Source organism: Gaeumannomyces tritici, assembly GCF_000145635.1.
Source record: "Gaeumannomyces tritici R3-111a-1 unplaced genomic scaffold supercont2.3, whole genome shotgun sequence".
Taxonomy (NCBI): domain Eukaryota; kingdom Fungi; phylum Ascomycota; class Sordariomycetes; order Magnaporthales; family Magnaporthaceae; genus Gaeumannomyces; species Gaeumannomyces tritici.
Genome location: NW_008804547.1, coordinates 6,136,490 through 6,148,540, shown reverse-complemented (window position 1 = coordinate 6,148,540; position 12,051 = coordinate 6,136,490). Strand labels below are relative to the sequence as shown.

Genomic DNA, 12,051 nt, shown 5'->3' with positions numbered 1-12,051 from the left:
TGCGCGCCGTTCCCGTTTAGATATCCCACCATGTAACCCAAGTGCTGGCGGTGGCCCCTTTCTTCTGCCTTGATGTCCATGAGTGCCCACGACAGAATTTCTCTCCGAAAGAAAGGAACCAAACGTCGATTGGCTTGAGCACATTCCAACTCTAGCGCACACACCCCTCGCCACCCGTTGACGCCTCATCGAGTCCTCAATTTCAAGCAAGGCTTGTTCGCCATGCATCACCCCGGTGCCAAGACTGCCGGCGGTCCTGATGTCGAGACCACTGCCGCTGTCGCCGACGGGGATTCGCCGGAGCTGGCCGAGCAGCCAAAGAGCACAACAATGGCGGCCGACGAGTCCCGCGTGTCCGGGGAGCGGGTTGGGACAGTCAATTACCAGCCCGTGCGGGCGCCTTTGCCGGGCTCGCCCTGGTTCTCTTCGTCTTCCATCTGGACGCGGCCTGTCTGAGCACCGTCCTCCCTGCACGCTCCCCGACCATGCCCTAATCGCGTGCTCTACCCACCTCTAGCCCCCTTGGGACACACCCGGCAGGCCCATCTCTGGGTAACTCGGCTGCAGCCTCTGCGGCCTCAGCCTCTGCGGCCTAGTCGTGCAGCCCGTCTGGGCCAATCTCTCCCAGGTCCCCAGGCGCAAGCACCCGTTGTACGCGCCGGCGGCGCTCTTCCTCGCCAGCTCCGTCGTATTTGCGCTAGCCCAAGGCAGTAAACGCCGTCATCGCCTGCCGCGTTCTCCAGGGGCTCGGCGGCGGCGGCGGCGGCATCGACGTGCTGGCGTCCGTGGTCCTCGCCGACATGACCACGCTGGAGGAGCGCGCCAGGTTCCTCGGCCTGATGGTCGTCCCCAGCGCCGTCGGCAATATCGCCGGCCCCCTTCGTCGGCGCCCTGATCTCCACCCATGCCACCTGGCGCTGGATCGGCTGGCGGCTTCGTCCACGGCATGGACCTAATCTCCCTGATTCAGTACTTGCCGCTGTTTTACCAGGCCTTCCAGCTCAAGACCGCCATCCAGGCAGCCGTCTTCCTGCCGCTGACCAGCATCCTGAGCGCCGTGGTCGCGGCCGTCTCCATAGCGACGGTCCCCCCTACTTGGAGGGCACGTGTGGCTCCTGCGGTTTTCGTGGGCGATCACCACGCTGGGGACCGGCCTGCTGGCCCTCTTCGAGGTGGGGTCCTCGGTGCATATCCTCTGCGGCCTGCCGATCCTCTGTGGCCAGGGCGTCTCGCTGCTGCGTCTCACGATGCTGCCCGTGCAGGCGAGCGTCAGGAAGGTCGACGATGAGGGTCTGGTGACGGCGAACTTTCTCAACATGGCATGTTTGGGGCTCTCGTCGGCCTTGCCATCTGCTCTCCCATATTCAACATCGTCTTCCCCAATTGCATCCCCCGGGCCAGGCTTGACCTGGCAGGGAACCTGGCTCCGTTGCGGGACGCCTCCAGTGCCGTTAGCTTCATTGGCAAGTTGATAGGCCTGGACGTCCCTGCCTCGACGCTGGGTCGGGTGTTGGTCGTCCATCTCGACTGCTTCAAGGCAATTCTTTACACCATGACGGCGCGGGCATGGATCGGCCTGGCGCAAAGGGTTGCCGACGTTGAAGCTAGCGTGCCAAGCACCCAAGCATTGTCCGTCGCCGGGCGGCAGACGCAAAACCGCGCCAATGCCTGGGGGGTTCGGCATGATCCGCGCCCCCTTGGCTGCATGCGTCTTCTTGCTTGCGACCCTCCATCCCGTCCCCAGAGGTGCGATTTGCTGATTCGCCGCCGAAACGGAGCGTTGCTGCTGTCGTCGTTTGGGGGAGGGATGATGATGATTCCGGAAGCGGCCCAGCCAGAGGCTGGATTTTTGGTCGCTGGTGCCCGAAACAGTTGTTTCGCTGCGCGCTAGACCCGATTTGGGGCCACCTTGCTCAGATGGAAACGATGGCCGCAAGGGGGGAGGAGAAAAAAAAGGAAAGATATCCGCATGGTCCCGCGGAGGATTTTTTGCAGAAATTGCCCGAGGCATCCTGGAAACGGCAGTTTCTTGATGTCGCTGTCTCTGGGCATTCTTCTTTCTCGCCAGCCCGCATGAGCGGAGACCCAGTGACGTTGTGAGGTTTGCTTTTTGGCCATGAAAGAAGGGAGCCGTTTTTGGGCAGCTCATGAGACGAGACTTTTGTCTGCGATCCCACCACCATCCATGGATTAAGCTGCCAAAGTTGGAAAAGGTGCAAATATGGTGTGGCAGGGTTGGTTCCCGCCAGAAAAGGTTTCCCAAAACAGGCCACCCTCGCAACCGTCCGCTACAACTCCAGCGGCTGATGACAAAACACGAAGCCACCACTACTTTCGGGCGCTGCAATTGCCTTCCCATTTCACCCTCACAGCCGCTAACAGAATTGGTTATAACATTATACATAGTTACCCCTAAACTCGGAGCTTTAAATACTATATGTATCTATTATACCCACAGCTGGGTTCCTGGGCCGCGAAATGTTTAGGCAATCGCCCGAGGCAACCCGCATTTAGCATCGAAAATCCGCACATCGCGGACATGGACATGCCAGCGGGTTGTGGTTTGGAAGTTCCAGAAGCCAGGGGTCATCCTGCCAGCGAGCCCCGCAGCCTTGCGTTGCTTTTTTTCGGGATCCAGGACGAGCCTCATACTGATACCGGTTTGGGAAACGATTGCGAGGTTGGCTGCAAAATCGTGTGTGAAGTTGCTCGTGGTTAGCCTTCACCTACCAGCACTCAATTTCCCTGCGATAGACAGGTCACCATGACTGGTATAAAAATGCAAAATGATCCCATCGTTCACGGCGGCTGTTTTCCGATGTAGCCGTCACTCCATACAACAGCAAGATACCATCCAACACAGCGCTTCCTCCCGCAAGCCGACGAGAAGCACAGGCGACTTGTTGCTATCCACAAAATCAACCCACACACAGGCATCACCAGACATTCGACATGCTGTTTTCCAACCCCCTCCTAGCCGCCACGCTCCTGGCGACCCTGGGTCTGGCGCACCCGCTGGCGGCAGAGGACGCCCAGCCACCGCAGCTGGACGCGCGCCAGTCCCGGTCAACAGAGGTGAGTCGGTGCTCCCCCTGCGCTGCACTGTAGGCTACGTATCAGCAACTGACCGTCAACCCCCCCCCCCGTTTTCGACCAAAAGAACGCGCAGGGCTGCGCCGACATGATCATCGTGTTCGCGAGGGGCACGACCGAGGGCGGCAACGTCGGCACCATCGTCGGCCCGCCGCTCCTGGCCGCCGTCAAGCAGGCGGCGGGCGGCAGGACGGTGGCCATGCAGGGCGTCGACTACCCCGCCAACATCCCGGGCTTCCTCGCCGGCGGGGACAGGCAAGGCAGCGCCGAGATGTAAGCAACGACAACACCATCCCTCCCCATCCCATCCCTTCCTCTATCCATCCCGCCCTCCCCCACCGGCACTGACACCACCAACAACAACAAAAAAAACAGGGCCAAGCAGGTGCAGAGCTTCATCGCAAAGTGCCCCGGCAGCCAGGTCGTCATGTCGGGCTACTCGCAGGGCGGGCAGCTGGTGCACAACGCGGCCGAGCAGCTGCCGGCGGCGGCGCTGCAAAGGGTCAGCAGCGCCGTCATCTTTGGCGACCCCAAGAACGGCCAGCCCGTGGCGGGCCTGGGTCAACAAAAGACGCTCGTCATCTGCCGCCAGGGCGACAACATTTGCGACGGCGGCAACCGCATCCTGGCCCCGCACCTGCAGTACGGGCGCGACGTCGGCAAGGCGGCCGAGTTTATGGTCGGGCAGGCCGCGTGATGTGTGTTTAGGCCCGCTGCATTATTTTTGTCCCTGCCCGTTTGTGAGTGTGGATGCCAAGAAACCACAGGATTGGATCCTTGCATCTGTATTGTGTTGATATTTGCTTTTTCGGCGTCTGTACATCACGATTATCGCTCGGCACGTCTGAAGATCAAGTTAAAGAGAGAGAAAGAGAAAGATTTGTTTGTGCGACTGTTTCAAATCGCTACTTGGTACCAAATTCGTGATGTCGTAAAGAAATGACAAGAAGAAAAAGAGAGGGCTCCCACGCAATGCTAAATCCTAAAAAGGCAAAAAGAAGAAAGAAACAAGACAACAGAAAAACTCCAAGACGCCGCCCAATGTGTCCAGGTCGTAGCCCCATCTCGGTCCGGACGCGATGTTGTTTAGTGTTTACCGGCGGGCACCTCGGTCGGGTACCCTCAACCACCCTAAAACCGACTCAGGCTCAGCGGTACGCCGGGGTGGGTTGCTGGACGTGCGGGTACTGGTTGTGGAAGCCCTGGTCGGGGCCGCCGGTCGGGGTGGAGGGCAGCGGGGCGCCGTTGTTCTGGTTGCCGGGCATCATGCTGCGGAACTTGCCCATCATGCCGTCGCCGTTGTTGCTGGAGGACATTTGCGGCTGCTGGTCCTCGAGCTCGCGCGATCGCTGGCGGCGGCGGCGGAAGCAGCAGCAGTAGCAGCACAGCAGGAAGCCGAGGAAGACGACGAAGCAGGCGATGGCAATGCCGACGATGGCGCCCGTGGCCAGGCGGCGGGCCGTCGACTTGCGCTGGGTCCGAGCGGCGCGCTGTTTGAGGGGGGAGGATTAGTGTTAGTGGGACGTTTGGTGTGTAGTAAGTGGGATTGATTTGTGGCTGGGGCTGACTGGTTTTGGAGTTTGGGAGTGGTGGGAGTAGTAGTGTGTCTTACCTCCATCAGCATGCTAACGTGGTCCATTGTGGCTGGTTGTGGGGGTGGAGGATAGATACACGGCTCGGGTTAGGGCTGCTTCAGGTTTGATGGAGAAGCTGCTGTTTGCGATGGATGACTGTGCTCAATGAGATGAGAGTGGTGAAGAAGGGTTTCCCAAGCAGAGAATGGGAGGCGCGGCGGCCCTCTTTTATCATGTTGACCATCTTTCCATGGACTAAGGCGTGGCCGTTGTTCCTGTCGGACAAACGTCATCATGTGTGGCCGTGCCATACTGTAATGGCAGGAGCCCAGTCCACCGCCCCATCCAAACATAAGTGGCGCCAGGGTCTTCCCGTGCCCCAGCGCGCGTCATGGATGGATGGCCGAGAGCTGTGCAATGTTTCAATTGAGCAGCCCCTGCCACGCCGCCAAAGCCACCATAATTGTGGGCATCGCTTTTCTGTTTCTTTTCATCTTTTTCTCGTCTGGCTCGCCACTGCTTGATTGGACTCTCCCGGCCTACCCAGCCGGCATTAAGCTTTGCGGCAAACATGGCATAAAATGGTCGGCTGCTGCCTCTGTCTTGGGGCAGGACCGGCGGGGCGGCCTGAGGTCATCGTCGTCATAATAACCAACCCAGTGCCAAACGAGCCCAGAGAACGCGCGGCTGCCCTGGACCGCATGCGTGCCAATGTGTAAACCCGACCTCACTTGGCCTGTGGCGTGGTGTGGCCGGCACGCCAATTGCCGGTTCGGGGCCTCCGTGCTCCCGTGCCGTGTTCCGGTCCTTCCATCATAATCATTGCGGCCATGACATCGCGACCGAGCTGTTGAGCATTGGGCTCAGGTGTCAATCAACCATGATCGGAATTCGGAATGTCGTGCTTACCTGATTACAATCCGCAGGGAGCAGCCCCGGCCAGAGAGAGAGGAACTGGATCACCCATCTATTTTCAGGCGGCACCGAAATAGAAAAGCGCCAAGCACAAACTTCTCCGTTCTTGACTCAGGGTCTGGTCACGTGGTTGCCGCATTTGCCCATTTTGCAAAGCTGGATTTCTTTGGCCTCTCTAAGCCTGAGATCACAGGCAAAAAGCAGCCTTTGCTCTGCCTGCCACGACGCAGTCTGGCGTACCTGCGGTCCTTCTGCGCGCCGCGCACCCCGTGTCGTGCCGCAAGGTCAGATCCAACAGCCTGAAGCTTTGTTAGATACTTTTGCCAAGTGTTTATATTTGCTGCACTCCTATCTTTAAAATCCCCGGAGCCATGCCCTGACAACCAGCACCCACCAGGTGGCAACGTGCTTCCCCGGATTCACAAGAGGCGGAACCCGCCTTGAAAAGGACCCGGCCGTCGGCAGACCATGTTTCTATTTCCAATGCCTTTGTTTCATGCGAGCCCCGTCGAGAACCAGGCCGCGCGAGCGGACGGGTAGCCGATCCAACCTCGAACCCCGGCCAACCCCCTTAATAGGGCAAAAACACATCCTACCCTCGCGGGGTGCGTGGGGGGCGACCGTTCCTACTCCTGGACCTTGCCATTGCCGACGATGGGCCGTTGGACCTGCTTGGTCGTCTTGGCGTCGATGACGATGTACTTTCTAGGAAGATGCTGTCCTCGAACGGGATCCGGAGCCAGTCCTCGGCCCCGCGCGATCTTTCCGCCCTCGATGACGAGATCCGTGACGCTGAGGAGGTTTTGATTTAGCAGGTAGCCCATGGCCCCGGCTCTTTTTTTTGTACTTGTTGGCACTTACCCCAAGTACTCCCAAGGCTTGCCCGTGGCCTTGCGCCGCGGCAGGTCGACGACAAAGACGCCCTTGTTCCGGTGCCTGAAGCTCACGCGCGCGTTACCGGCCGCCTCGTCGACGTCCCGCCAGAAGAAGGGGTAGGCCGGGTCGGCCTTGATCTCGAAGTCGGCGTGCGACCGCCGCCAATTGCGGTGGTGGGCCTCGAGGTACGGGCGCGGCACCTGGATCTGTGCCCCGTGGTCGACGTAGACGGCGTCATCCGTGAACAGGTCGAGGAATGGGCCGGGGTCTTCCCGGGTGATCTTTGATGTTGTGCGTCATGGTCGCCGGGGGAGTCTTTGTGGCGTAATGTTCGATGATGACGGCCAAACTGTCGATCCGAGTGGTCAGGCAGCCTTGCAGAGGCAGCCTTTGTCGGATTGGGCTACGGCATCGACAGTTTTCTGTCCAGCGCGCGATTGATATATAGGTACTGCTAAGACTGACGTACAGTAGCTGGGGTAGTTCTGGGCTCTCGCCGTGTATAGTTTACCGTCGTCTGAAATCTGCTTGCTGGTCGGCGGAGTTCCGGCACCGTTGAGAGGAATCTCGGGGATGAATGCATGTTTCTCTTGCATCTGATTCCGAGACCATCCGCTGCAGAGAAAGGGACGGACGAAACATGCTGGGAAGACAGCTCGTGTCCTTACAGTCGACAGGCTCGAGGATGGGACCTTTGGTATCGGCAGATAGCTGACCGAGTACCAGTTACTATTGCTTTCTTACCCTGATCTCATCTTGCACCACCGGACATCCTGCATACATACACACACCCTTGGGAGGTCGTAGAATGTCCCAACGCTGCCATGATAGCACAATAAACGAGTCACGAGGGAAAAGAACACCCATCAATCTAAACCATTAAGATATTTTTATTCCATCCGATAATGCCTCAGCTATAGGTCCCGTCGTCCTGACACCGAAGGGAACAGCACAACAAGTCCCACATCCGTCACATCACACACACCTAGTCTCGGGGCTGCCATCTCAGCGCTGCCCCCAAACACACAAACACAGCCCCCCCCCCCCCCCCCACCCGGCTCACAGCTTGCAGTGCCCGTCCGCCTGCTGCACGTCCTTGAGCTTGGGCACCCAGCCGACGCGGGTGCCGACGAAGCTCTCGCCGGCGGGCGGGTGGGCGGCCAGGGCGGCCTCGCCGTCGAGCACGCCGGCCTTTACGAACCAGAGGCCCGGGACGCCGTCCGAGGCGCGGTACAGCGTGGTGCCGCAGCCGCTGCAAAAATAGCCCGTGATGCGGTTGCCGCTGCCGGCCGTCACGGCCACGGAGCTGAGGCCGTGCCCGACCACGCTCACGTTCGTCGACGGCACCACCCAGTTGACGCTGTAAACGCTGCCTGATATCTTGCGGCAGTCGCGGCAGTGGCATGTGACCTGGGTTTTGTCGCCTTGTTCAGCTTTTATTTTTCCTTTTTCTTCTTTTTTTTCCCCCCCTTCTCACGCTCGAGCGAATGCTTTTTTTTTTTTTTTTGCATCGTAGAGAAGCGGGAGTGCGCGCCGCTTACCACGCCGGATGGCTCGCCCGAGATGAATATCTTGGAGGCCCCGCACAGGCACGAGCCGCTGGTCATTTTGGTCTAGGTCTAGGTCAAGGAAGGTTGTGCACGGTCCGGCACAATGCGATGCACGCGACCGAAGGGTGCGGGTCGGGTCGTCTGGGAGGGGGGGTTAGACTGCGGTCGGTTGAATGTCCAAGGTTGATGCTGGGAATCGCAAAAGGCCAACACCGACGAGAACCCAGGACGGGGTCCCCACGCGCCCTTTATGTCCAGACCCCCCAGAGGCACATCATCCTCAACCCCCATATCCCGCATTTGTCAACCCTCCGATGTGTGCGGCGCTTGTCGTCCCCTGTTTTGGTAGGCGGTGTTGGCAAAAGGGGGTTTGTGGTGGTGGTGTGGGCGAGGGGGACGGTCAGCTTGTCAGGGCCCTGCAGGCTCGCATTCTCCCTGAGTGATGCGCGCCCGGAGCCGTTCCAGGATCCTCGTCGCCACGTGCAGCCCCCCGACGCAGGGGTGGTTTCGCCCAACCAAAAAGGAATGGATGTGAGAGCCCCGTGCCCTCAGAGTACCAGCCCCGGCTGGGCAGCCTGGAAACAGCCGCACGGCGTTCGCGTTCCCCTCCCCATCCTGGTAGATTTTCGCGAAGGACGTGGAACGCCACCACGCATTTGTCTCGTCGGTACCGATGGGAACCCAAAACGCGGCGGTTAGGCCAACCCCAGAGACGAAGGCACAGCACACACGATACTAGCTACAGGCGCGCACAGCAGTCGGTGAGCGAGGTGGGATGATTCCATTGACGCGCAGTGGGGAGCGATTCCTGCCTGCATCGATACCAACACGCGCGGAACATCTCCTGCCTCACGAAGCGCCACCCCCACGTCACTACTAGTTTCTAATGTCTAACGCCGCCACCTCGTTATAGCGGTGTCCCTGGGCCTTTTTAGGTCTTGACCTCAGTCGTCAGTGAGGTCGACCAAGAACTTTCCGTCAGGACGGCGGGTCTGCTTGATGCGGCGAGGAGGAGGAGCTTGGCTAGCCTCTCCTGCCTCTCGCTTGATTCCTCCAGTGGCATTTTTCTTCTCCTCTTTGACCATTGTGGCCTCCCCCTTGACTATGCGTGACGAACTACCATCATCTTCATCATCTATCAGGATCACCGGCTGGTTCTCATGAGTCTTCTGAGTAGGGCTTGGCGGGGCCCGTAAGATAGCTTCCTTGATGAGGTCCTCTGCATTGGTCGCAACACTTATCAATATGATATCTGGAATAGGGAATATGATCTTTATATGGGATTATTTACCTCTGGTGCGGTACCGGAACTCGAACACGGCAAAGGGGCGCCGCTTGGGATCCAGATATTTGAACTGATAGTGACGTGAACAAGGCATCGGCCGTGCGCCGGGCTCGGGGTTGGCGCTTTGGAAAATGAAATGCCGAGGGTCAACGTGGAAGTCACGCTACATTGGATAGGCAAAATAACTTAGGCTGAGCACTGACGCGGCTCTAAGACTCAAGGCTTTGCCTTTCAGAGCCTTCTCGTTGACCGGGCCTGTATTTGTCTCCTCGCGGAAGGCTCGCGGCGTCGTGACCTGATCTGGGCGTAGCAGGTGATGCACGGTAACAGTGATGACTCCAAGGGACTTTGCAAGCGAGGTCTGTTTCGCCATCGCCTCGGCTGTGCTGCGTGTGTCGGCCGATTCTGTGGATAAGAGAGAGTCAGCTGCGGCTAGGCGTGCTCTGTTGCGAACGACGACCGAACAAGTCCGTCCTGTGGATCAACTAATTATAATTAGACTGACCAATGTCCAAATCCCCGAACCTCCAAAACTTCCTGATGAATCCAGAGACAGGATCACCCTCAGAGTACCCGGCCACTTGGCTCACCCATTCTGCGCCTCTCCTGGGGGTTTGAAGGCTGATCTCTTGTTGCCACCATCCCCGGCCGCCATCTACGGCGACAGACCATCCGATCTGGTCGCCACGGAAGTTGAAATTGCTAGCTCGCTTGATCGTAAGACAGAAGGGCGCTCCTGACTTGGCCTCGATGTATTTCACGACGCGAACGCCGGCGGGAGAGTCGTACTCTACGGCGCAAGGCTCGTCGTAGGCGGCGTCGTCGTCATGCTCAATCGCGGCCTCCCCGTCGACCTTGACCGTGACTTCCAGGCCCGGAATGAGGTTCGAGATGGCCATCTCATGCGGCGGAAGGGCGGCTTCGCCAAGCGGGGGTCCCGGAGTCACTAAGAGAGAGGGCGAGACCGCACCCGGAATGCGGCGCAAGAAGACGAGAATGAGGTGGTGGTGGGGATTTGCATTGAAGGAAGCTTTGCTTTTCGCGACGCGACGTTTCGGGTATTTGCCATCACGTGTGGAGGCGGGGCTGGACGACTGTCGCCCGTCGGGCCTTCCTGAATGGTCGGGTGGCGTCCATGGTAAGGCTGTTGGACGGGTGGTGCTGTAGCGGCTTCATACTTGGATGCCTTGCTCCTCAGGTTTTTTCTTCAACCCAAAACGCCCTAGGCAATTAGGTACCTAGGTACCTACTGCCAAGCTATTTTGATACATCCCACGTGGATTGGCAGTAGATTCCACGTTTGTAAGCCGGTTTGCGAGATACATTTGTCAGCCGCTCGTACGGATAAAGGTGAGACGGGGCTGCCCGAGGTGAACATGCTCGTCTTCGCCCATTCTTTTGCACACATATCTGCCATTGTATCAGCAAAAGGTACATAAACATTCATCACCAGCAAGATAGCCACACTTAAACCATGGCGGCATCAGGAATCCTCGTCATCGGCGCCGGAGAGCTGGGGTCTGCGGTGTTAGAAGCCCTGGTCAGCCACCCACAACGCCGCGGCGCCAAGATCAGCGTCATGCTACGCCCGGAGAGCATCAAGAACAAGCCCGAGACGGCCGCGGCGGTTCGTGCCCTCGGGGCCGACATCGAGCCCTGCGACTTCCAGGACCAGTCAGTCGAGGCCCTGGCCAAGGTCTTTGCGAGATACCACACCGTGGTGGTGTGCGTCGGGTTCGGCATGCCCGATGGCACCCAGCTGCGGCTGGCGCGGGCTGCGCTGGCCGCCGGCGTCGCAAAGTTTGTGCCGTATGTTGCGACCCCTTATGAAATGTTTCTCTCAACCCGCAAGCATCCGATGCGACTTGGTTGGCTAACCCCGACGGCGTCGACAGGTGGCAGTTTGGTTGCGACTATGAAGCCATTGGAAGAGGCAGCGTCATGAAGCTGTTTGACGAGCAGCTCGACGTGCGGGACCTGCTGCGGCAGCAGGACAAGACCGACTGGCTGATCGCGTCGACGGGGCTGTTCACGAGCTTCCTCTTCCTACCTAGCTTCGGCGTCGTGGACGCCCCGGCCGGCGTGCTCCGCGCCTTGGGAAGCTGGGACAACCGCATCACCCTGACCATGCCGCGGGACGTAGGACGCATGACGGCCGAGGCACTGTTCGTGCCGCCGGCGGGCAACATCGTCCACATCGCGGGCGACACAATGTCGTACAAGCAGATCGCGGACATGATGGAGGAGCTGTGTCCGTCCAGAGCCTGGAGGCGGGAACTTTGGGACCTGGAAGCACTTCACAAAAGACTGGAGAGCAGTCCCGATGATATCAACCTCAAGTATCAGATCATGTTTGGAGCCGGCAAGGGGGTTGGCTGGGACAAGGAGTCGACGCTGAACGTGCAGCGTGGGCTAGAGATGACGAATGTCAGGCAGTACATCGCCGAGCATCCGGGGGTTTTTCAGCGAAGCCCGACGTGCACCAAAACCCTGCTGACACCTGCCTACCTCCCCTCGCTGCGCTCCGTCCGGTAGGTGGCGGTGTCAGCAGGGTTTTGGTGCGCGGAGGGCGTAGCTGTTCTTTACCCGGGTGATCTGACAGAAATGCTGACAAAGGTTTCTCCTATTCGGGACACAGTCCGTAGCTTAAATGGCCTGTAGCCAGTCCACGCACGAGAATCCAAATATCCTCGCCTAAGATTGGTCAACTCTAATCCTAGATAGTGCGGCGTGTTGAGGGGGAGGAGGGGGGGGGGGG

General features: G+C 59.1%; 8 protein-coding genes across 8 annotated transcripts; 3 read left to right on the top strand and 5 right to left on the bottom strand.

The window, feature by feature from the left end:
• Window positions 1-222: 222 nt before the first annotated feature.
• GGTG_07161 (hypothetical protein) lies at window positions 223-456 on the top strand (the record flags this gene model as incomplete). Its single annotated transcript, XM_009224985.1, has 1 exon — window positions 223-456. One exon carries the CDS (start codon window positions 223-225, stop codon window positions 454-456), a length of 234 nt encoding a protein of 77 aa, XP_009223249.1.
• A 528-nt stretch (window positions 457-984) lies between these two features.
• GGTG_07160 (hypothetical protein) lies at window positions 985-1,522 on the bottom strand (the record flags this gene model as incomplete). The annotated part of the gene is given in 2 exon segments (XM_009224984.1): window positions 985-1,091; window positions 1,096-1,522. Coding segments are annotated over 2 exon segments (534 nt in total).
• A 1,129-nt stretch (window positions 1,523-2,651) lies between these two features.
• On the top strand, window positions 2,652-3,790 carry GGTG_07159 (hypothetical protein; the record flags this gene model as incomplete). Its single annotated transcript, XM_009224983.1, has 3 exons — window positions 2,652-3,075; window positions 3,161-3,366; window positions 3,469-3,790. The coding sequence occupies exons 1-3, from the start codon at window positions 2,953-2,955 to the stop codon at window positions 3,788-3,790; spliced, it is 651 nt and encodes a 216-aa protein (XP_009223247.1). The 5' UTR covers window positions 2,652-2,952.
• A 49-nt stretch (window positions 3,791-3,839) lies between these two features.
• On the bottom strand, window positions 3,840-5,627 carry GGTG_07158 (hypothetical protein). The gene is made up of 2 exons (XM_009224982.1): window positions 4,706-5,627; window positions 3,840-4,583 (listed from the first exon to the last, which is right to left on the bottom strand). Exons 1-2 carry the CDS (start codon window positions 4,730-4,732, stop codon window positions 4,242-4,244), a joined length of 369 nt encoding a protein of 122 aa, XP_009223246.1. The 5' UTR covers window positions 4,733-5,627; the 3' UTR covers window positions 3,840-4,241.
• A 581-nt stretch (window positions 5,628-6,208) lies between these two features.
• On the bottom strand, window positions 6,209-7,054 carry GGTG_07157 (hypothetical protein; the record flags this gene model as incomplete). Its single annotated transcript, XM_009224981.1, has 3 exons — window positions 6,209-6,374; window positions 6,444-6,726; window positions 6,928-7,054. The coding sequence occupies 3 exons, from the start codon at window positions 7,052-7,054 to the stop codon at window positions 6,209-6,211; spliced, it is 576 nt and encodes a 191-aa protein (XP_009223245.1).
• Window positions 7,055-7,507: 453 nt separating this feature from the next.
• GGTG_07156 (hypothetical protein) lies at window positions 7,508-8,383 on the bottom strand. Its single transcript, XM_009224980.1, has 2 exons — window positions 8,000-8,383; window positions 7,508-7,868 (listed from the first exon to the last, which is right to left on the bottom strand). Exons 1-2 carry the CDS (start codon window positions 8,063-8,065, stop codon window positions 7,518-7,520), a joined length of 417 nt encoding a protein of 138 aa, XP_009223244.1. The 5' UTR covers window positions 8,066-8,383; the 3' UTR covers window positions 7,508-7,517.
• Window positions 8,384-8,766: 383 nt separating this feature from the next.
• GGTG_07155 (hypothetical protein) lies at window positions 8,767-10,380 on the bottom strand. Its single transcript, XM_009224979.1, has 4 exons — window positions 9,799-10,380; window positions 9,497-9,698; window positions 9,300-9,415; window positions 8,767-9,227 (listed from the first exon to the last, which is right to left on the bottom strand). Exons 1-4 carry the CDS (start codon window positions 10,190-10,192, stop codon window positions 8,953-8,955), a joined length of 987 nt encoding a protein of 328 aa, XP_009223243.1. The 5' UTR covers window positions 10,193-10,380; the 3' UTR covers window positions 8,767-8,952.
• A 387-nt stretch (window positions 10,381-10,767) lies between these two features.
• Window positions 10,768-12,022, top strand: GGTG_07154 (hypothetical protein; the record flags this gene model as incomplete). Its single annotated transcript, XM_009224978.1, has 2 exons — window positions 10,768-11,102; window positions 11,189-12,022. 2 exons carry the CDS (start codon window positions 10,768-10,770, stop codon window positions 11,826-11,828), a joined length of 975 nt encoding a protein of 324 aa, XP_009223242.1. The 3' UTR covers window positions 11,829-12,022.
• Window positions 12,023-12,051: the final 29 nt, after the last annotated feature.

Coding starts and splice junctions, on each gene's coding strand:
- GGTG_07158 (XM_009224982.1), bottom strand. CDS start 4,732: ATGGACCACGTTAGCATGCTGATGGAG. Junction 4,584..4,705: donor ACGTTAGCATGCTGATGGAG/GTAAGACACACT, acceptor CCCCTCAAACAG/CGCGCCGCTCGGACCCAGCG.
- GGTG_07156 (XM_009224980.1), bottom strand. CDS start 8,065: ATGACCAGCGGCTCGTGCCTGTGCGGGGCCTCCAAGATATTCATCTCG. Junction 7,869..7,999: donor CGGGCGAGCCATCCGGCGTG/GTAAGCGGCGCG, acceptor GACAAAACCCAG/GTCACATGCCACTGCCGCGA.
- GGTG_07155 (XM_009224979.1), bottom strand. CDS start 10,192: ATGGCCATCTCGAACCTCATTCCGGGCCTGGAAGTCACGGTCAAGGTC. Junction 9,699..9,798: donor GTTCGGGGATTTGGACATTG/GTCAGTCTAATT, acceptor TCTTATCCACAG/AATCGGCCGACACACGCAGC. Junction 9,416..9,496: donor GCCTTGAGTCTTAGAGCCGC/GTCAGTGCTCAG, acceptor CATTTTCCAAAG/CGCCAACCCCGAGCCCGGCG.